General features: G+C 44.2%; 1 protein-coding gene across 3 annotated transcripts in view; it reads left to right on the top strand.

Moving 5' to 3' along the window:
* The window catches only part of trappc9 (trafficking protein particle complex subunit 9), a 298,405-nt gene that overhangs the window by 186,104 nt on the left and 89,465 nt on the right, over positions 1-22,836 (top strand). For all 3 annotated transcript variants that reach the window (XM_014177781.3, XM_082970084.1, XM_014177782.3), the window contains one exon: positions 13,907-14,017. In XM_014177781.3, coding sequence (XP_014033256.1) covers positions 13,907-14,017 — 111 coding nt within the window. The remainder of the gene's footprint in view (positions 1-13,906; positions 14,018-22,836) is intronic.

The raw sequence follows: 22,836 nt of genomic DNA, 5'->3' as shown, positions 1-22,836 counted from the left end.
ATGACATCAATAAGGGATCATAGCTTTCACCTGGATTCACCTGGTCAGTCTATGTCATGGAAAGTGCAGGTATTCCTAATGTGTTTTGTGTGTATGTGTGTATATATATATACACACACACACACACACACACACACACACACACACAGGTAACTGGAAACACCAACATAAAGTGTCTTAATATGCCGTTGGGCCTCCACGAGCCAGACCAACTTTGTCATAGATTTTACAAGTGACTGGAACTCTATTGGAGGGATGCGACACCAGTCTTCCACCAGAAATTCCATCATATGTGTTTGTTGATGGTGGTGGAAAACACTGTCTCATACACCGCTCCACAATCTCCCATAACTGTTAAATTGGGTTGAGATCTGGTGACTGAGATGGCCATGACATATTGTATATATCATTTTCATTCTCATCAAACCATTCAGTGACCAGTCGTGCCCTGTGGAGGGGGGGCATTGTCATCCTATGGGGGCATTGCCATGGTAGCCAAAATAATGGCCAAGATAATGTCCTGCCCAGCATTTGTATACATGACCCCCCCCCCCCCCATAATGGGATGTTAATAGCTTAATTAACTTAGGAACCACACCTGTGTGGAAGCACCTGCTTTCAATATACTTTGTGTAATTTAATGGTGTTTACATTATTTTATCAGTTACCTGTGTATGTGTATATATACAGTACCAGTCAAAAGTTTGGACACACATACTCATTCCAGGGTTTTTCTTTATTTGTACTATTTTCTACATTTTAGAATAATAGTGAAGACATGAAAACTATGAAATAACACATATGGAATCATGTAGTAAACAAAAAAGTGTTAAACATTCTTCAAAGTAGCCTTGATGACAGCTTTGCACACGCTTGGCATTCTCTCAACCAGCTTCATGAGGTAGTCACCTGGAATGTACCTAGAAGGCCAGCATCTGGGAGTGTTGACGTTGAGACTGGTGTTTTGCTGGTACTATTTAATGAAGCTGCCAGTTGAGGACTTGTGAAGCATCTGTATATCAAACTAGACACTCTAATGTACTTGTCCTCTTGCGCAGTTGTGCACCGGGGCCTCCCACTCCTCTTTCTGTTCTGGTTAGAGCAAGTTTGCGCTGTTCTGTGAAGGGAGTAGTACACAGCGTTGTATGAGATATTCAGGTTCTTGGCAATTTCTCGCATGGAATAGCCTTCATTTCTCAGAACAAGAATTGACTGAAGAGTTTCAGAAGAAAGGACTTTGTTTCTGGCCATTTTGAGTATGTAATCGAACCCAGGAATGTTGATGCGCCAGATACTCAACTAGTCTAAAGAAGGCCAGTTTTATTGCTTCTTTAATCAAAACAACCTTTTTCAGCTGTGCTAACATAATTGTAAAAGGGTTTTGTAATGATCAATTAGCCTTTTAAAATGATGAACTTGGATTAGCTAACACAACGTGCCAATGGAAGGATTGATTGTTGCTGATAATGGGCCTCTGTACATCTATGTAGATATTCCATTAAAAAATCTGCTGTTTCCAGCTACTATAGTCATTTACAACATTAACAATGTCTACACTGTATTTCTGAAAAATTTGATGTTTTTTTAATGGACAAAAAATGAGCTTTTCTTTAAAAAACAATGACACTTCTAAGTGACCCCAAACTTTTGAACGGTAGTGTAAATATATTTTTTATTTATTTAACCTTTATTTAACTAGACAAGTCAGTTAAGAACAAATTCTTATTTACAAAGACGGCCTACCCTGGCCAAACCCTAACCAGGACGACGCTGGGCCAATTGTGCGCCGCCCTATGGGACTCCCAATCACAGCCGTTTGTGATACAGCCTGGAATTGAATCAGGGTCTGTAGTGATGCCTCTAGCACTGAGATGCAGTGCCTTAGACCGCTGCACCAGTCGGGAGCCCATGTACAGTGGGGGGAAAAAGTATTTGATCCCCTGCTGATTCTGTACGTTTGCCCACTGATAAAGAAAGGATCAGTCTATAATTTTAATGGTAGGTTTATTTGAACAGTGAGAGACAGAATAACAACAAAAATATCCAGAAAACCGCATTTCAAAAATGTTATAAATTTATTTGCATTTTAATGAGGGAAATAAGTATTTCACCCCTTCTCAATCAGAAAGATTTCTGGCTCCCAGGTGTCTTTTATACAGGTAATGAGCTGAGATTAGGAGCACACTCTTAAAGGGAGTGCTCCTAATTGCAGCTTGTTACCTGTAAAAAAGACACCTGTCCACAGAAGCAATCAATTAATCAGATTCCAAACTCTCCACCATGGCCAAGACCAAAGAGCTCTCCAAGGATGTCAGGGACAAGATTGTAGACCTACACAAGGCTGGAATGGGCTACAAGACCATCGCCAAGCAGCTTGGTGAGAAGGTGACAACATTTGGTGCGATTATTCGCAAATGGAAGAAACACAAAAGAACTGTCAATATCCCTCTGCCTGGGGCTCCATGCAAGATCTCACCTCGTGGGGTTACAATGATCATGAGAACGGTGAGGAATCAGCCCAGAACTACACGGGAGAATCTTGTCAATGATCTCAAGGCAGCTGGGACCATAGTCACCAAGAAAACAATTGGTAACACACTACGCCGTGAAGGACTGAAATCCTGCAGCGCCCGCAAGGTTCCCCTGCTCAAGAATACATATACATGCCCGTCTGAAGTTTGCCAATGAACATCTGAATGATTCAGAGGACAACTGGGTGAAAGTGTTGTGGTCAGATGAGACCAAAATGGAGCTCTTTGGCATCAACTCAACTCGCCGTGTTTGGAGGAGGAGGAATGCTGCCTATGACCCCAAGCACACCATCTCCACCGTCAAACATGGAGGTGGAAACATTATGCTTTGGGGGTGTTTTTCTGCTAAGGGGACAGGACAACTTCACCACATCAAAGGGACGATGGACGGGGCCATGTACCGTCAAATCTTGGGTGAGAACATCCTTCCCTCAGCCAGGGCATTGAAAATGGGTCGTGGATGGGTATTCCAGCATGACAATGACCCAAAACACACGGCCAAGGCAACAAAGGAGTGGCTCAAGAAGAAACACATTAAGGTCCTGGAGTGGCCTAGGCAGTCTCCAGACCTTAATCCCATAGAAAATCTGTGGAGGGAGCTGAAGGTTCGAGTTGCCAAACGTCAGCCTCGAAACCTTAATGACTTGGAGAAGATCTGCAGAGAGGAGTGGGACAAAATCCCTCCTGAGATGTGTGCAAACCTGGTGGCCAACTACAAGAAACGTCTGACCTCTGTGATTGCCAACAAGGGTTTTGCCACCAAGTACTAAGTCATGTTTTGCAGAGGGGTCAAATACTTATTTCGCTCATTAAAATGCAAATCATTTTATAAAATTTTTTACATGCGTTTTTCTGTATTTTTTTGTTGTTATTCTGTCTCTCACTGTTCAAATAAACCTACCATTAAAATTATAGACTGATAATTTCTTTGTAAGTGGGCAAAAGTACAAAATCGCAGGGGATCAAATACTTTTTCCCCCCACTGTACAAACGTATGTGGACACCCCTTCAAATTAGTGGATTTGGCTATTTCAGCTACACCCATGGCTGACAGGTGTATAAAATAGAGCACACAGCCATGCATTCTCCATAGACAGACATTGGCAGTAGAATTGTCTTACTGAATTGCTTAGTGACTTTCAATATGGCACATTCATAGGATGCCACCTTTTCAACAAGTCAGTTTGTCAAATTTATGCCCTGCTAGAGCTGCCCCGGTCAACTGTAAGTGCTGTTATTGTGAAGTGGAAACGTCTAGGAGCCACAACGGCTCATCCACGAAGTGGTAGGTCACACAAGCTCACAGAACAGGACCGGCGAATGCTGAAGCACCTAGCGCGTAAAAACACTTGTCCTCTGTTGCAACACTCACTACAGAGTTCCAAACTGCCTCTGGAAGCAACGTCAGTACAAGAACTGTTTGTCGGGAGCTTCATGAAATGGGTTTCCATGGCCAAGCAGACGCACACAAGCCTAAGATCACCCTGGGCAATGCCAAGCGTTGGCTGGTGTGGTGTATAGCTCGCCGCCATTGGACTCTGGAGCAGTGGAAATGCGTTCTCTGGAGTGATGAATCACGCTTCACCATCTGGCAGTCCGACGGACAAATCTGAGTTTGGCAGATGCCAGGAGAACGCTACCTGCCCGAATGCATAGTGCCAACTGTAAAGTTAGGTGAAAGAGGAATAATGGTTTGGGGCTGTTTTTTGTGATTTTTGGCTAAGCCCCTTAGTTCCAGTGAAGGGAAATCTTAACACTACAGCATACAATGACATTGAAGATAATTTTGTGCTTCCAACTTTGTGGCAACAGTTTGGGGAAGGCCCTTTCCTGTTTCAGCATGACAATGCCCCCGTGCCCAAAGCGATGTCCATATAGAAATGGTTTGTCAAGGTCAGTGTGGAAGATCTTGACTGGCCTGCACAGAGTCCTGACCTCAACCCCATCAAACACCTTTGGGATGAGTTGGAATGCCGACTGCGAGCCAGGCCTAATCGCCCAACATCAGTGCCCGACCTCACTAATGCTCTTGTGGCTGAAAGGAAGCAAGTCCCCGCAGCAATGTTCCAACATCTAGTGGAAAGCCTTCCCAGAAGAGTGGAGGCTGTTATAGCAGCAAAGGGGAACCAACTCCATATTAATGCCCATGATTTTGAAATGTGTTCGACAGGCAGATGTCCACATACTTTTGATCATGTTGTGTATGTGTGAAATAGTCAGGGATCCGTTCATGATAGAAACCTGTTGGAACCGTACCGGTACTGCGTACAGCAGCTGGGGTCTGTTACGTGACATAGCGTATGGGGCGTTCCATTCTGTCAGACACACGCGCACAAACACACACACGCACAGATGTTCCATGCTATCAGGACATGATTCAGTCTTCAGTCTAAACCTTTTGTTGATAGAAGGCTGGGCTATCTGCTCTGCTTGCATGAATGCAGGCAGTGTACTGTTCCCCACAGGCTCACACGCACACACATCACGCACTCTAAAAATAGCAACACATTGGCAGGACTCTAAATCCAACCAGCCCAAACTTAATGAAGCACATTTCATTTGCCGTGGGAGTGAGTAGGAGGGCTGTAGACGTATTGTCAGTGTTGTGCCAGAGGAGCCACTGTGGGATCACCACATATTGATCGTGGATCCTGAGGATTGACCAGCCGTTGATCTGCTTCTCCTCTTTCTCGCTGCTGCCGCCTTCTGCCCAGTGATGATGATGGTTCTAACCTGGTATGATGGCAGCCATTTTGACCACTACCACACCTAAAAAACAGACACCAACCCCACAGTACTAGGCTAGCTAGGCTAGTGGTTGCTTTTACCGATAAGACTTTCTGAATTAGTGATGCACCGATTTGCCATTTTTGGCCGATATCCAATATTTTCCTTGCCAAAAATACGATACCGTATAAAACATTTTTGCGGCCTTTTAAGCATTCTAGTACAGTTAAATAGTTGCAACACACACACATACTGACCCCAAAAAATTTTGGGGGGGCATTTACGTATGTCCCCATTACCAGTAAAACATAATCAAAACCAATTTCTTTAACTAACTTACTGTGCTGTTTCATTTGTTCAGTCTCAACCAGGATTTCATCATACATGTCAAGCTGTGAAGTTTCAGCTCTGTCTGTCCGTGGCTTCACTTCCTCGGTCTGTTTCTGTCTTGTCCAGCTGTGTCTAACATTTCACGTAAACCCTTTTTCTTGTCTGCATCGAAGTAGCGGTCCTTCTATCTAGCATCGAGCATGGTGGCAACACAGTAAAGAGGCTCAGAGAGAATGCCACAGAATTGCTTGTTCACAGCCTCTTGTAGAGTAAGTTTTAACCCCACGGTCTGTATCGGCAGTTTGGTTGAGCAGGCGTTTCAATGCCATGACAGAGGGTATCACGTCTGCTGCAGACGCAGTTGAAGAGCTTATTTCTCGAGTCAATTGTTTGAATGGAGCTAGGAGTGTGTTCATGTTTCCAAGTTTCAAACATGTTCTCAAATGCCATTGAAATGCAGCAGCGGTATGAGAACCAGCACATTCTTGAGCATGCAATACGGCTTTCCTCAGAACGAAATCCTCGTTAACCCACTGTGCTGTCAGACTCGGTATGCTCATGGGGCTGACATCGCTGGTCCAAATGTCAGTCGTGAAGCTAATAGCAGTGACGCCCATAGCAAGTGGCTCAGGGATGTGCGCTTTAACAATACTGCGTAACTCCGGTAGGGCAACATCTGAAAAATAGCGCCTACTTGGTAGTGTGTACCGGTGCTCGACCAGTCGGTGAAAGCCAACATAATCCACAACAGAGAACGATTGATTGTCAAGGGCAATGAATTCCATTATCTTGACGTTAATGGATTTCGGCTTTGAGTTGTCTCGCTGAAAGGATCTTACTCTTTCAAATGACTGCTCGACTTGAACTTGTTTAGTTGTTGGAAGTGTGTGCTTAGTGTTTTTCTGCTTTTGTTCTGTGTAGCGCTGTGCTTTTCATGGAATCATTACGTCATCTATCTACGTTATATAGGTATGCACGGCAGCTTTTACATCGGTTTTGCACATCGGCGTTAAACTAAACATCGGGCCGATGCCGATGTTGCCATTTTTATCTAATATCGACCGATTCCGATATGCTTACCGATAAGGTGTCCATCCCTAATCTGATTATTAACAACAAACTAGCTAAAGGAGTGGCAGTAGCAGAAGGGGTCTCATCCATAGTCTCAGGGTTTGATGGTTGTGGATGTGTTTGGAGGTACAAACAGTCGGAGACACAGGTAGTCAGATGATTTGCATGTCCATCTGTTTAAAAGCTTGTTTGGCCATCAGTGGTGGCTCTAAGAAGAAAGGAGCTACCCTGGACCGCCAAGTGTGGGGAATGGGTTGCCAAGTTTGGTAAGTTATTCTGTCCGACGGGATGGGGGGCCTCTCCACCAATCAATAACGGTGAATAACTGATCTCACGGCTCATTCGTCAGCGTGACATAGCGCTGTCCAAAAAGATCTGGTGGTGTGTGTGGGGGGGTGTTTGTGAACATTAGAACACACGTACACATTACGTAAAGAAAACCCATTAAGGAGCACTCATCCATTCCTGTCCAGTTCTAACATCACAGCATCAAAGGTGTTGGTCCTTTCATCACGGACCGTTTCCTAGCTGCTGTAGGAGGCTGTTTATTCTTTCCACACCAGTCTTTCTCTCTCCTCTATTCTACAGCCTGTCTCTGTCTGTCTGTTTCTCCTCTCCAGCTTGTCTCAGCCTGACTGTCTTTCTCCTCTCCAGCCTGTCTATCTGTCTTTCTCTTCTCCAGCATGTCTGTCTTTCTCTTCTCCAGCATGTCTGTCTTTCTCTTCTCCAGCATGTCTGTCTTTCTCTTCTCCAGCTTGTCTCTGTCTGTCTGTCTGTCTGTCTGTCTGTCTGTCTGTCTGTCTGTCTGTCTGTCTGTCTGTCTGTCTGTCTGTCTGTCTGTGTCTGTTTCCCCTCTCCAGCCTGTCTCTGTCTGTCTCTTCTCCAGCTTGTCTCTGTCTGTTTCTCCTCTCCAGCCAGTCTGTCTGTCTGTTTCTCCTCTCCAGCTTGTCTCTGTCTGACTGTCTTTCTCCTCTCTACCGTGTCTGTCTGTTTCTCTTCTCCAGCCTGTCTCTGTCTGGCTTTCACATGCACATTCTCTTTTTCTTTCTTATTTTTACACACAGATAAAAGGCAACAATCCTTGGAAAAAGACAGTTAAGTTTTAAGAATGGTCTTAAATGAGAATAATGTACAGCAGGAGGTACTCAAAACACAACTGATGTCTCAACTCTACCAGCTGTGTACTGATGTCTCAACTCTACCAGCTGTGTACTGATGTCTCAACTCTACCAGCTGTGTACTGATGTCTCAACTCTACCAGCTGTGTACTGATGTCTCAACTCTACCAGCTGTGTACTGATGTCTCAACTCTACCAGCTGTGTACTGATGTCTCAACTCTACCAGCTGTGTACTGATGTCTCAACTCTACCAGCTGTGTACTGATGTCTCAACTCTACCAGCTGTGTACTGTAGGTGAACTCTGATGGCTCACCTGCTTTCCAGGCCACAAACCTCGGCAGTCTGCCTCCCTCCGTCTTCTTAGAGAGACACCAATGTCCTCAACCCTTTCACTCCACTTTCTTCCTCCCTCCTCTTAAATCCCTGAGTTAATGGAGACATCATTAGAGTTTGCCCCGGCCCCTAATAAAGTGTCACGGTAATTAAAATACCATATTTCTAGCAGTCATTGTCCATGTTTCTCCGACTGTCTCTTTGTCTCTGCTGGCAGACATGATTAACACAGCGGAGGGTAGTACCAAGAGAGAGAGGGGGAGACAACTGATTTATCCTCCCCACCGTTTAGCTGAACCATCAATCAGGATGCACCGACACAGCAGCTTAGCCAATCAGGAGACAGCGCCGTAGAACAGGGCTGTGGAAACAGTCACCACAGCAGTAGCTTAATAGCAAAAACGATCAGGAAGTCATCTGGGCAAAGTTTATAATGTGGCGCTGTATCAGAGGTAGAAATGTTTTAAAAGTGAACCATTTCAACAAGTATCTACCCGGGAGACTGACTGACTGACTGACTGACTGACTGACTGACTGACTGACTGACTGACTGACTGACTGACTGACTGACTGACTGACTGACTGACTGACTGGGCTTCTAAAGATCTAAGATGTGAATAAATTATTCAAGGCAGCCAACTATTTGTCTCCGTTTCGGTCTTTGAATTCTAAACTCTAAACTCTCCTCACAGTCATAGCTCAGAGATCCCCTTGGTGTTGTGATCACTAAACTGACCTTTAAATTTCATATCGGATACATCAATAAATGAATTAGACAACATAATATCAGTATAATTATATAATGGTTTTTCCATCTTGTGTAGGTTTTAGGTTAGCAAACGGTGTGTTCTGTGTATGGTAGCTACTGTACTGGCTTGTGTGGTTGTGTTCTGACTGGGTCTGCATCTCTTTTCAATTTGAAGAGAGTAGACAGGACACTTGCTCACAATTACACGCTTGATGTTTTATTATTTGAAGTTAAAAACATCTGCTCGCTCTCTCCCCACTACCCGTCAGTGTGTGTACCTGTGGTTGGTTCTAACCCGGTTCTATCTATTTCCCTACAACCCATCTGTGTGTGGTTCTTTATTTTTTAAGATGTTATTTTTAAGATCCTACCGATCCTCGACTTCGACGATGTCATTTACAAAATAGCCTCCGATACCCTACTCAATAAACTGGATGCAGTTTAACACAGTGCCATCCGTTTTGTCACCAAAGCCCCATATACTAACCTCCACTGCGACCTTTACGCTCTCGTTGGCTGGCCCTCGCTTCATACTCGTTGCCAAACCCACTGGCTCCAGGTCATCTACAAGACCCTGCTAGTTAAAGTCCCCCCTTATCTCCACTCACTGGTCACCATAGCAGCACCCGCCTGTAGCACGCGCTCCAGCAGGTATATCTCTCTGGTCACCCCCAAAGCCAACTCCTCCTTTGGCAGTCTCTCCTTCCAGTTCTCTGCTGCCAATGAATGGAACGAACTACAAAAATCTCTGAAACTGGAAACACTTATCTCCCTCACTAGCTTTAAGCACCAGCTGTCAGAGCAGCTCACAGATCACTGCACCTGTACATAGCCCATCTATAATTTAGCCCATACAACTACCTCTTCCCCTACTGTATTTATTTATTTATTTTGCTCCTTTGCACCCCATTATTTCTATTTCTACTTTGCACTTTCTTACACTACAAATGTATAGCAAGTGTTTTACTTGCTATATTGTATTTACTTTGCCACCATGGCCTTTTCTGCATTTATCTCCCTTATCTCACCTCATTTGCTCACATTGTATATAGACTTATTTTTCTACTGTATTATTGACTGTATGTTTGTTTTACTCCATGTGTAACTCTGTGTTGTTGTATGTGTCGAACTGCTTTGCTTTATCTTGGCCAGGTCGCAATTGTAAATGAGAACTTGTTCTCAACTTGCCTACCTGGTTAAATAAAGGTGAAATATATATATTTTTTTAAATGTAACCTTATTTAACTAGGCAAGTCAGTTAAGAACAAATTCTTATTTACAATGATGGCCTACCAAAAGACAAAAGGCCTCCTGCGGGGATGGGGGCTGGGATAAAAATATATATATATAAACACACATCATGGCTTGTTAGTAACACATGACAACACGGCATGGTAGCAACACAACATGAAAACAACATGGTAGCAACACAACATGCAAATTGCAAGGTAGAGACAACAATACATCATGCAAAGCAGGCACAATTGTCAGTAAGAGTGTCCATGATTGAGTCTTTGAATGAAGAGATGGAGATAAAACTGTCCATTTTGAGTATTTTTTGCTGCTCGTTCCAGTCGCTAGCTGCAGTGAACTGGAAAGAGCGACCCAGGGATGTGTGTGCTTTGGGGACCTTTAACAGAATGTGACTGGCAGAACGGGTGTTGTATGTGGAGGATGAGGGCTGTAGTAGATATCTCAGATAGGGTGTAATGAGGCCTAAGAGAGTTTTATAAGTAAGCATCCACTAGTGGGTCTTGCGATGGGTATACAGAGATGACCAGTTTACAGAGGAGTATAGAGTGCAGTGATACATCCTATAAGGAGCATTGGTGGCAAATCTGATGGCCAAATGGTACAGAACTTTTAGCTGCTGGAGAGCACCCTTACCTGTCGATCTGTAAATTATGTCTCCATAATCTAGCATGGGTAGGATGGTCATCTGAATTAGGGTTAGTTTGGCAGCAAGGGTGAAAGAGGAATGATTACGAAAAAGGCAACCAAGTCTAGATTTTACCTTAGTCTGCAGCTTTGATATGTGCTAAGAGAAGGACAGTGCACCGTCTAGCCATACTCCAAAGTACTTGTATGAGGTGACTACCTCAAGCTCTAAACCCTCAGAGGTAGTAATCATACCTGTGGGAGGAGGTGCATTCTTCTTACCAAACCACATGACCTTTGTTTTGGATGTGTTCAGAACAAGGTTAAGGGCAGAGAAAGCTTGTTGGACACTAAGAAAGCTTTGTTGTAGAGTGTTTAACACAAAATCCAGGGAGGGGCCATCTGCATATAAATGGATGAGAGAGCTTCCTACTGCCTGAGCTATGTTGTTGATGTAAATTGAGAAGTGCATGGGGCCAAGTATTGTGTCTTGGGGTACTCACTTGGTGACAGGCAGTGGCAAATGTTCAGACTTTATACTCTGCACTCTTTGAGAGAGGTAGTTAGTAAACCAGGCCATAGACCCCTCAGAGACACCAATACTCCTTAGCCAGCCCACAAGAATGGAATGGTCTACTGTATCATAAGCTTTGGCCAAGTCAATACAAATAGCAGCATAACATTGCTTAGAATCAAGGGCAATGATGACATCATTGAGGAGATTTAAGGATGCAGTGACACATCCATAATCTGAGCAGAAACCAGATTGCATACCAGAGAGGATACTATAGACATCAAGAAAGCCAGTCAGTTGATTATTGACAAGTTTTTCCAACACTTTTGATAAACAGGGCAAACTAGAAATAGACCTATAACAGTTAGGATCAGCTTGATCTCCCCCTTTTATTAAAGGATGAACCGTGGCTGCCTTCCAAGCAATGGGACCCTCCCCAGAGAGGAGAGACAGGTTAAAAAGGTCAGAGAATGGCTTGGTGATTATAGGGGCTGCAACCATAAAGAAGAAAGGGTCTAAACCATCTGACCCAGATATTTTTGGGGGGGTCAAGTTTCAGGAGCTCCTCTAGCACCTCGGGCTCAGTGACTGCCTGCAGGGAGAAACTTTGTAGCTGGGCAGGGGAAAAAGAGGGAGAAGCATTTGGGATAGTCGCATTAGAAGGGGTGGGAGATGAGGAAATGTTGGGCGTGCAAGGAGGCATGGCTGGTGATTTTAAGAGCTCAGCCATGTGCTCCTTGTCAGTAACAACCACATCAGTATTAAGGGACATGGGCAGCTGTGAGGAGGAGGGTTTATTCCAGAACTTCTTGGGGTTAGACCCACAGAGCGAGAACTGGTCCTTAAACTAAATAACTTTGGCCTTCCGGATGGTCTGAGTGCACTTATTTCTCATTTGTCTGAACAAGAGCCAGTCAGCCTGAGTATGCATGTTTCGTGCCTTTCGCCAAATGGAATTATTGAGGTGGAGTAACTCTGCAGATCGCGGTCGAACCAGGGGCTGAACGTTTTTTTAATTCTCACTTTCTTTATGGGCGTCTGTCTGTTAACAATACCACTGAAATATCAAAAAAGAAGGTCCAAGTGTCTTCGACAGAGGGGATCAAGCTGATTCTATACCAATTTATAAAGGCCAAGACAAGTTTTTTAGCAAGCGTCTATGACAAATCAGGACAGGTTGTTTCACTGAGCAGACATTACGAACACAGGCTGTAAAACAGTCATCACTAAGGTCATTACAGAAAATACCAGACTGATACCTATCAGGATTATATGTGAGGATAACATCAAGGAGAGTAGCCTTTTCTGGGTGTTTGGAGTCATACCTTGTGGGATTGGTAATAATCTGACGAAGATTTAGGGAGTCCCATTGCTTTAGGACTTGGTCAGGTGATTTAAGCATGTTGAAGTTTAGGTCACCTAGCAGGACAAATTCAGACTTAGTTTAAGGGGCCAGGAGAGAGCTTAGGGCATTTAGGGTACAGCCCGGTGCTGATGGTGGATGATAACACCAAGCAACAGTCAACAAAGTTTAATTTGTTAAAACCAGCCAATCAAATTTTCGGGGGACAGACTTGGTGGAGACAACCAAGCATTGAAGGTGTTCCTTGGTAAAGATTGCCACTCCACCACCTTTGGAAGATCTGTCTTGCCGAAAAAAAGTTAGAACCAGAAAGGTTAACATCAGTATTTAAATCACTTCCTTAACCACGTTTGAGTAATGACGAACACACCTGGATTGGATCTGTGAACCCATACTTTCAATTGATACTTTTTAGGTACTAAGCTTCTAGTGTTAACGTGCAGAATACCCAGGTTTTTCTGAGAGCAGAAATCAGTGAAGCAGATATCAGAGCACAAGTCAGAATTGGGGCTATCAACAGTAGATGGGCCAGGGTGTACATGCACATTTCCAGATATCATCAGCAGTAATACAATCAAGGCACGGCAGAGGACAGGGAGAGCTCTGCAGTGCTGATTTATGACATCTGAATGTGCATCAGATGGCAACAAGATCATCAGAGAGTCAGAGTCCCCAGTGTGGGAACAACAGTATGTCCCACGGTCAGGTAAACAAGCAAGTTCATAGTCAACAAAGCAGGCAGAAGTCCTGAGGCAAATAGCAATTAAGCACAAGAACAAATATAACGACTTGGGGCTAGCCGTTGTTAGTTCAGAGTCACTCGCCCCAATAGTGCGTGTGTGCTGGATGCGAGCAAAACCTCGGGAGAGAGGGGGGAGTGTGGCGGGTGTACCTGTACCAGACGGGGAGACGGGCCAGGGCAGACGGTGAGCAGGTCACCAGGTGGAATCCAATCAGCAGTGCAACGGGAGTAGGTGTCACACCCACTTGGGAGAATCGTTTTTCGGGAGGCAGATTCCTTGTAGAAAATCCCAGCTAGCTAGCTAATGTAGCTAGCATGTCTGTCCACTGTTTTTTTCCAAGTGGAAAAGGAGGTCGTTAGCTAGCTATACCCCTTCAGTTTCGGCGAATGGTCCTTTACAACGTCCAAACAAAGTTGTCCTGTAGCTGTTATATTTTGGAGATTGTGAGGAGGATATCTTCTGATGTGGACACCCGGGTTCTATCTTTCTCCCCTATAACCCGTCAGTGTGTATGTGTGGTTCTAACCCGGTTCTATCTTTCTCCCCAGAACCCGTCAGTGCCACCTGCTGCTGGACGTGTTCAATTCAACAGAGCATGAGCTGACGGTCAGCGCCAACAACAACCAGGACCTGGTGCTGCACGCCTCAGAGTGTCAGAGGTATGTGACCTTTAACCTGCCCATTCACAAGGGAGTCAGTGGATAACATTCTACTCCATTCTATGTATTAAATGTACACATATTGTGGGCCAGGTTTCTCTTATGAACATGAGCACATAAATTAATCTACGGATATGAACACAAACACAAATCCAACCAGTCAGTCATATGAGTGAACGATGTACACTGACCAAGCCTGTGTTGTGTGATTATGTGATGTATATAGCCTGCAGTGTATTTTCTGTCTTCAGGTGTGTTAAACTGGTTTCTTATAGCCTGTAGTTGGGCTTATGAGACTGTAATGGCTAGGAATGGATTAGTTCTGACCGGTCAACTCTGCCTTGTCTACCTAACCATTGTAGTTAGGTCCATTATTGACATCCCTCTGATCCCATTTGTGATGTTTTTACTGGGGTCAATAATGACAGCTTCTGGAACAGCCCTTTAAAGGGATAGTTCACCCAAATTACAAAATGACATTGATTTCCTTACCCTGTCAGCCCCCCATACTCAACGGACCCAGAACGGGTCAATACGGACCGCCAGTCGAGCTTCGGCCCCAGGTATCATACAAGCCCACATAAGACCTGGAAAATACCTTTAAACCCCCCCTTTACTAACCTAAACATGTCTATGAAGCTGCTCATTTCACTGGATTTTAGTATGAGACAAGATTTTCCTGTTGACTTTGAACACTAAGCGGGAAGCTCCATCAGTAGCTAGCTGTATCTCTAAAGGCACATTCATTCTGCATTGATGAAGACATGTTGGAAGTTTGTTTACAGTGAGCTACTGTACGTCTTGACATGGGATTATTCCGACACTGTCACTCGCTTCCTCTCCCTTCCTTTCCCCTTCCCATCTCTGAACCTCGCCTCTCTCCCTGCCTCCATTCCTCTCTTCCTCATACTGCCTGTTAACCCTCTGAACATTAGCGAATTCTGATTCCTGTCACAGCTATCTCTGAGCAGCGTCCTCCTCCTGCGATGAGTGCCGGTGGGGAAGTGTGCGTGTGTGGGGAACACCACGTGGGTGACCCACAAGCCCTACAGGAGAGGAATGCTCTGGGGGGGTTGTTCTTTTCAGCCACTCAAACATTTTTCAGAATATCCTTCTCTAGGACATTTTTTAATTTAACCTTTATTTAACTATGCAAGTCAGTTAAGAACACATTCTTATTTACAATGACGGCCTAGGACAGATTTTTACCTTGTCAGCTCGGGGATTCGATCTAGCAACCTTTCGGCTACCTACCTGCCGCCGACTATTGGACAATGTAGCTTTTAGGACAGCTCTACAAATGATTAGCTTATAGCTATTTCCCTGTCTCCTTAGTATAGTGCTACTTTGTATCCTTTTGGCCTGTGAATGTTTGTCTTTCTTATACTCTACACGGCTGGTTCATAAGTTAGGTCCATTTTGCTGTTCAAAAGATGGAGGGAGGTCTCCTAACTTTTCCAGGAAAGCGACAGTAAGACTTTGGAGCGCCTTCTTCTCTAGTCTATTGGTACAATGAGAACACGCTAGGAATGACGCACCAACTGCATTCAGAGACGTCTTTTTAAAGAGGTTGTGTTATCTTTTAAAGAGTTTTAATTAAGAGTGTGCACGTGAGCCAGTGCACAGGCAGGTCAGCGGTTCATTTTTAATCGCTGGTATTACAGCTGCGGTGGAGACAAAGAGCTCTGAATCCCGCTTGAGCTTCCATACATTAGAACAGGAAAACACTCTCAGTAAACTTAAGCCCTGGATTCTATAAGATATTAAGAAGGGAAATTGTCCAAATAATTTTTTATGCAGTTTATTAACTTTTTTTTAACAATTATTCCGTCTGTATATATTGCGTTATTAACAAAAACCCTCTCTGTTTATGTAGTGCTATTGTAGTAGTTTAAAGTTAAGCTGGGACATGTTATTTGCATTAATACAACAATGCATATGGCATGTGGATGCAGAGAAGGAGTAATTAAGAAAAAAACTCACTCTGTTTATATAGTGCTATTCTATTAGTTTAAAGCTACAATGGGGATTTTAATTTAAAGAAATACTTCGCTGCTCGTTCACGGCAGAAAGAAAGAGGTTTGGTTGCTTTCATGTTCTCCCATCTTTCAACGCTCAGCCTCATCCTAGATCTTTAACCCTCGCTCCTGTTCATTACTGCTGAAAGACAGATGAGAGGAGCAAGCGATATGAATGAGAATGGCCCCTCTGATGTTTGGAAGCCCTAGAAAGCTCGAACACAGACCTCTGTCTGCCTCTTCAACCAGACATGCTTTTGTATGAGGTTTTCACCGTGGGGGATAGGGAGAATAGAGAGAGCAGGACTTGTGTCTATTTTAGTTTGGTTGTTTTGTCTTTGTGCTCTCCAAAATTCATTGACCCCTTTGGTGTTTAGGTTCATCTTTGTCTTGATTTGTATGGGCAGCTACAGTATTATTCATGACTTTAATGAAATTCACAGCATGAGACCTCAAGGGACCATAACCCACAATTAAAATGATAGAACCTTTATGCAGACCTGAGTCAAGCTAAGTAAGCTAATGTAGCGGGGACGACTGACATACTTGTTGATGAACAGAATGCTAATGACACTCAGTTGCCAGTTTATTAGGTACACCCATCTAGAACCGAGTACCAGAACAGACAGAATTCTTCTGGAAATTCTTGCTCAATTGGTATCAAGGGACCTAACGTGTGCCAGGGAAACATTCTCCATACCATTACACCACCGCTACCAGCATGTACTGTTGACAGCAGGCAGAATGGGGCCATGGACTCATGCTGCTTACGCCAAATCCTGACTCAGCATGACGCCACGCCTTCAGCATGACGCAACAGTAACTGGGATTGGTTGGACCAGGTGATGTTTTTCCACTCCTGAGTTGTTCAGTGTTGGTGATGGCGTGCCCACTGGAGCAGCTTCTTCTTGTGTTTAGCTGATAGGAGTGGAACCCAGTGTGGTCGTCTGCTGCATTAAATCAACCAGTTGTACGTTCCGAGATGTTGTTCTGCGTCGTTATTTGCCTGTTTGTGGCCCGCCTCTTAGCTTGCACCATTCTTGCTATTCCCCGCTTGATCTCTCTCATCAACGAGCTGTTTTCGCCCACAGGACTGCTGCTGACTGGATGTTTTTGTTTGTCACATCATTCTCGGTAAACCCTAGACACTGGCGTGCTTGAAAAGCCCAGGAGGACGGTCATTTCTGAGATACTGGAACCAGCGTGCCTGGCACCGACGATCATACCACGCTCAAAGTTAGAAAAATATACAGGATTGTTATTTTAAAACGAGGACTTTAAAGACCTAGATAGACTACATGCAAATGTTTAAAATATTGTCCCATTCTAACGTTCAATCAAACAGGAACTGAATGCCTGATGCCTGTCTGCCTGCTTTATTTAGCAAGCCACGGTGACTCACTGTCTGTAGGTGCAAGCCATTTTCGTGAACAAGGGGGTGTACCTAATAAACTGACCACTGGATGTATATCTGTCAGCTTCCAAACAAACTACTATGAGAAACGTGTTCCCTTAGCCCTAGGAAACTCGAAGACAAATGGACCAGAGCCAACAGCCATGGCTGTTGTTCTCCACATTGACTTCCTTGTGTGAGTGCGCGAGTGTATTTTTGTGCATGTGCCGTTTTAAGTGCCTGAAGTGTATCAGTTTAAGCTCTGACTGCCAGACAGAGAGAATCCCTGAGGGATGTCGTCTTTTTAAATCTCTGCCTGTCTGTCTGTTCTATGTGAACGAAAGCTCAGGGTGAACATCCTTGACTGGAGCATCTCCTTGTGTGGTGATGAAGCCTTCCTTTTCAACCCAGCCTTATCATAGTCCCCGTAATATCCTTTAAGTTTCTTTGTTCCGTTCATGCTGCAGGCTGCTGGTATTTTACTCTCTATACCGGACGTCACAGACGACCAATCCTCATAGCTTTTAGCCGTACCCTTATCCTCCTCCTCCTCTGTTCCTCTGGTGATGTAGAGGTGAATCCAGGCCCTGCAGTGCCTAGCTCCACTCCTATTCCCCAGACACTCTCTTTTGATGACTTCTGTAACCATAATAGCCTTGGTTTCATGCATGTTAACATTAGAAGCCTCCTCCCTAAGTTTGTTTTATTCACTGCTTTAGCACACTCTGCCAACCCGGATGTCCTAGCCGTGTCTGAATCCTGGCTTAGGAAGTCCACCAAAAACTCTGAAATCTTCATCCCTAACTACAACATTTTCAGACACGATAGAACGGCCAAAGGGGGCGGTGTTGCAATCTACTGCAGAGATTGCCTGCAGAGTTCTGTCCTACTATCCAGGTCTGTACCCAAACAATTTGAACTTCTACTTTTAAAAATCCATCTCTCTAAAAACAAGTCTCTCACAGTTGCCGCCTGCTATAGTCCACCCTCGGCCCCCAGCTGTGCTCTGGACACCATATGTGAACTGATTGCCCCCCATCTATCTTCAGAGCTCGTGCTGCTAGGTGACCTAAACTGGGACATGCTTAACACCCCAGCCATCCTACAATCCAAGCTTGATGCCCTCAATCATTAATGAACCCACCAGGTACCACCCCAAATCTGTAAACACGGGCACCGTCATAGATCATAGATCATCCTAACCAACTTGCCCTCTAAATACACCTCTGCTGTTTTCAACCAAGATCTCAGCGATCACTGCCTCATTGCCTGCATTCGTAATGGGTCAGCGGTCAAACGACCTCCACTCATCACTGTCAAGCGCTCCCTGAAACATTTCAGCGAGCAAGCCTTTCTAAAAGACCTGGCCCGGGTATCCTGGAAGGATATTGACCTCATCCCGTCAGTAGAGGATGCCTGGTTATTTTTTTGAAATGCCTTCCTCTCCATCTTAAATAAGCATGCTCCATTCAAGAAATTTAGAACCAGGAACAGATATAGCCCTTGGTTCTCTCCAGACCTGACTGCCCTTAACCAACACAAAAACATCCTGTGGCGTTCTGCATTAGCATCGAACAGCCCCCGTGATATGCAACTTTTCAGGGAAGTTAGAAACCAATATACACAGGCAGTTAGAAATGCCAAGGCTAGCTTTTTCAAGCAGAAATTTGCTTCCTGCAACACAAACTCAAAAAAGTTCTGGGACACTGTAAAGTTCATGGAGAATATGAACACCTCCTCCCAGCTGCCCACTGCACTGAGGATAGGAAACTCTATAATTGAGAGTTTCAAAAGGCATTTTTCTACGGCTGGCCATGCTTTCCACCTGGCTACCCCTACCGCAGTCAACAGCACTGCACCCCCCACAGCAACTCACCCAAGCCTTCCCCATTTCTCCTTCTCCCAAATCCATTCAGCTGATGTTCTGAAAGAGCTGCAAAATCTGGACCCCTACAAATCAGCCGGGCTAGACAATCTGGACCCTTTCTTTATAAAATTATCTGCCAAAATTGTTGCAACCCCTATTACTAGCCTGTTCAACCACTCTTTCGTGTCGTCTGAGATTCCCAAAGATTGGAAAGCAGCTGCTGTCATCCCCCTCTTCAAAGGAGGGGACACTCTTGACCCAAACTGCTACAGACCTATATCTATCCTACCCTGCCTTTCTAAGGTCTTCGAAAGCCAAGTCAACAAACAGATTACAGACCATTTCGAATCCCACCGCACCTTCTCCGCTATGCAATCTGGTTTCAGAGCTGGTCATGGGTGCACCTCAGCCACGCTCAAGGTCCTAAACGATATCGTAACCGCCATCGATAAGAAACAATACTGTGCTGCCGTATTCATTGACCTGGCCAAAGCCTTCGACTCTGTCAATCACCACATCCTCATCAGCAGACTCAATAGCGTTGGTTTCTCAAATGATTGCCTCACCTGGTTCACCAACTGCTTCTCTGATAGAGTTCAGTGTGTCAAATCGGAGGGCCTGTTGTCCGGACCTCTGGCAGTCTCTATGGGGGTGCCACAGGGTTCAATTCTTGGGCCAACTCTTTTCTCTGTATACATCAATGATTTCGCTCTTGCTGCTGATGAGTCTCTGATCCACCTCTACGCAGACGACACCATTCTGTATACTTCTGGCCCTTCTTTGGACACTGTGTTAACCTCTATGGGCTAGGTGGGACGCTAGCGTGCCACCCGTGGTGCACTCCATCAACAGCAGGTGCATTTCAAGAGCGGCAAATTTGAATCCAAATAAATGTCAAAATTCAAATTTTTCAAACATACAACTATTTTACACCCTTTGAAAGATAAACATCTCCTTAATCTAACCACGTTTTACGATTTCAAAAAGGTTTTACGGCGAAAGCATAAATTTAGAGTATGTTAGGACAGTACATTTACAAGAGTTGTGTGTAATGTTTTGTCAAGTCAAAGACAGGGTCACCAAAACCATAAAACCAGCTAAAATGATGCACTAACCTTTTACAATCTCCATCAGATGACACTCCTAGGACATTATGTTAGACAATGCATGCATTTTTAGTTCTATCAAGTTCATATTTATATCCAAAAACAGCGTTTTACTATGGCATTGATGTTGAGGAAATCGTTTCCCTCCAATAACCGGCAGTCAAGTCAGCGTCACAAATTAAATAATTAAAATTAGAAAACATTGGTAAAATATTATATTGTCATTTAAAGAATTATATATTTACATCTCTTGAACGCAATCAACTTGCCAGATTTAAAAATAACCTTACTGGGAAATCACACTTTGCAATAATCTGAGCACTGCGCCCAGAAAAATACGCGTTGCGATACAGACTAGACGTCATGTTGGGGAGATCTAAAATCGAAAATACTATGTAAATAATCCATTACCTTTGATTCTCTTCATCAGATGTCACTTCCAGGTATCACAGGTCCATAACGAATGTAGTTTTGTTCAAAAAAGCTCATCATTTATGTCCAAAAATCTCCGTCTTGTTAGCACATGATCTAAGCCAGCCGGACTTCTCGTCATGAACGAGGGGAAAAAATATATTTACGTTCGTTCAAACATGTCAAACGTTGTATAGCATAAATCATTAGGGCCTTTTTTAACCAGAACATGAATAATATTCAAGGTGGACGAATGCATACTCTTTTATAACGTATTGGAACGAGGGTACCCAACATGAACTCGCGCGCCAGGTGTCTAATGGGACATCATCGTTCCATGGCTCTTGTTCGGTCAGATCTCCCTCCAGAAGACTCAAAACACTTTGTAAAGGCTGGTGACATCTAGTGGAAGCAATAGGAAGTGCCAAAATATTCCTCAGCCCCTGTGTTTTTCAATGGGATAGGTTTAAAGTCAATACAACACATCAGGTATCCACTTCCTGTCAGAAAATGTCTCAGGGTTTTGCCTGCCAAATGAGTTCTGTTATACTCACAGACACCATTCAAACAGTTTTAGAAACTTTAGAGTGTTTTCTATCCATATATAATAAGTATATGCATATTCTAGTTACTGGGTAGGATTAGTAACCAGATTAAATCGGGTACATTTTTTTATCCAGACGTGCAAATGCTGCCCCCTAGCCCTAACAGGTTAACTACCCTCCAGACGAGCTTCAATGCCATACAACTCTCCTTCCGTGGCCTCCAACTGCTCTTAAATACAAGTAAAACTAAATGCATGCTCTTCAACCGATCGCTGCCTGCACCTGCCCGCCTGTCCAGCATCACTACTCTGGACGGTTCTGACTTAGAATATGGGGACAACTACAAATACCTTGGTGTCTGGTTAGACTGTAAACTCTCCTTCCAGACTCACATCAAACATCTCCAATCCAAAGTTAAATCTAGAATTGGCTTCTTATTTCGCAACAAAGCATCCTTCACTCATGCTGCCAAACATACCCTCGTAAAACTGACCATCCTACCGATCCTCGACTTCGGCGATGTCATTTACAAAATAGCCTCCAATACCCTACTCAACAAACTGGATGCAGTCTATCACAGTGCCATCCGTTTTGTCACCAAAGCCCCATATACTACCCACCACTGCGACCTGTACGCTCTCGTTGGCTGGCCCTCGCTTCATACTTGTCGCCAAACCCACTGGCTCCAGGTCATCTACAAGACCCTGCTAGGTAAAGTCCCCCCTTATCTCCGCTCACTGGTCACCATAGCAGCACCCACCTGTAGCACGCACTCCAGCAGGTATATCTCTCTGGTCACCCCCAAAGCCAATTCCTCCTTTGGCCGTCTCTCCTTCCAGTTCTCTGCTGCCAATGACTGGAACGAACTACAAAAATCTCTGAAACTGGAAACACTTATCTCCCTCACTAGCTTTAAGCACCAGCAGCTCACAGATCACTGCACCTGTACATAGTCCATCTATAATTTAGCCCAAACATCTACCTCTTCCCCTACTGTATTTATTTATTTATTTTGCTCCTTTGCACCCCGTTATTTCTATTTCTACTTTGCACTTTCTTCTACTACAAATCTACCATTCCAGTGTTTTACTTGCTATATTGTATTTACTTTGCCACCATGGCCTTTTTGCCTTTACCTCCCTTATCTCACCTCATTTGCTCACATTGTATATAGACTTATTTTTCTACTGTATTATTGACTGTATGTTTGTTTTACTCCATGTGTAACTCTGTGTTGTTGTATGTTGTCGAACTGCTTTGCTTTATCTTGGCCAGGTCGCAATTGTAAATGAGAACTTGTTCTCAACTTGCCTACCTGGTTAAATACATTTACATTTTTTTACATTTAAGTCATTTAGCAGACGCTCTTATCCAGAGCGACTTACAAATTGGTGCATTCACCTTATGATATCCAGTGGAACAACCACTTTACAATAGTGCATCTAAATCTTTTAAGGGGGGGGGGGGGGGGGGGGGGGG

This window comes from Salmo salar, chromosome 27 (assembly GCF_965601325.2).
Source record: "Salmo salar chromosome 27, fSalSal1, whole genome shotgun sequence".
NCBI classification, from domain to species: domain Eukaryota; kingdom Metazoa; phylum Chordata; class Actinopteri; order Salmoniformes; family Salmonidae; genus Salmo; species Salmo salar.
The sequence above is the reverse complement of the archived record's forward strand: the minus strand, read 5'-3'. Positions and strand labels throughout refer to the sequence as shown.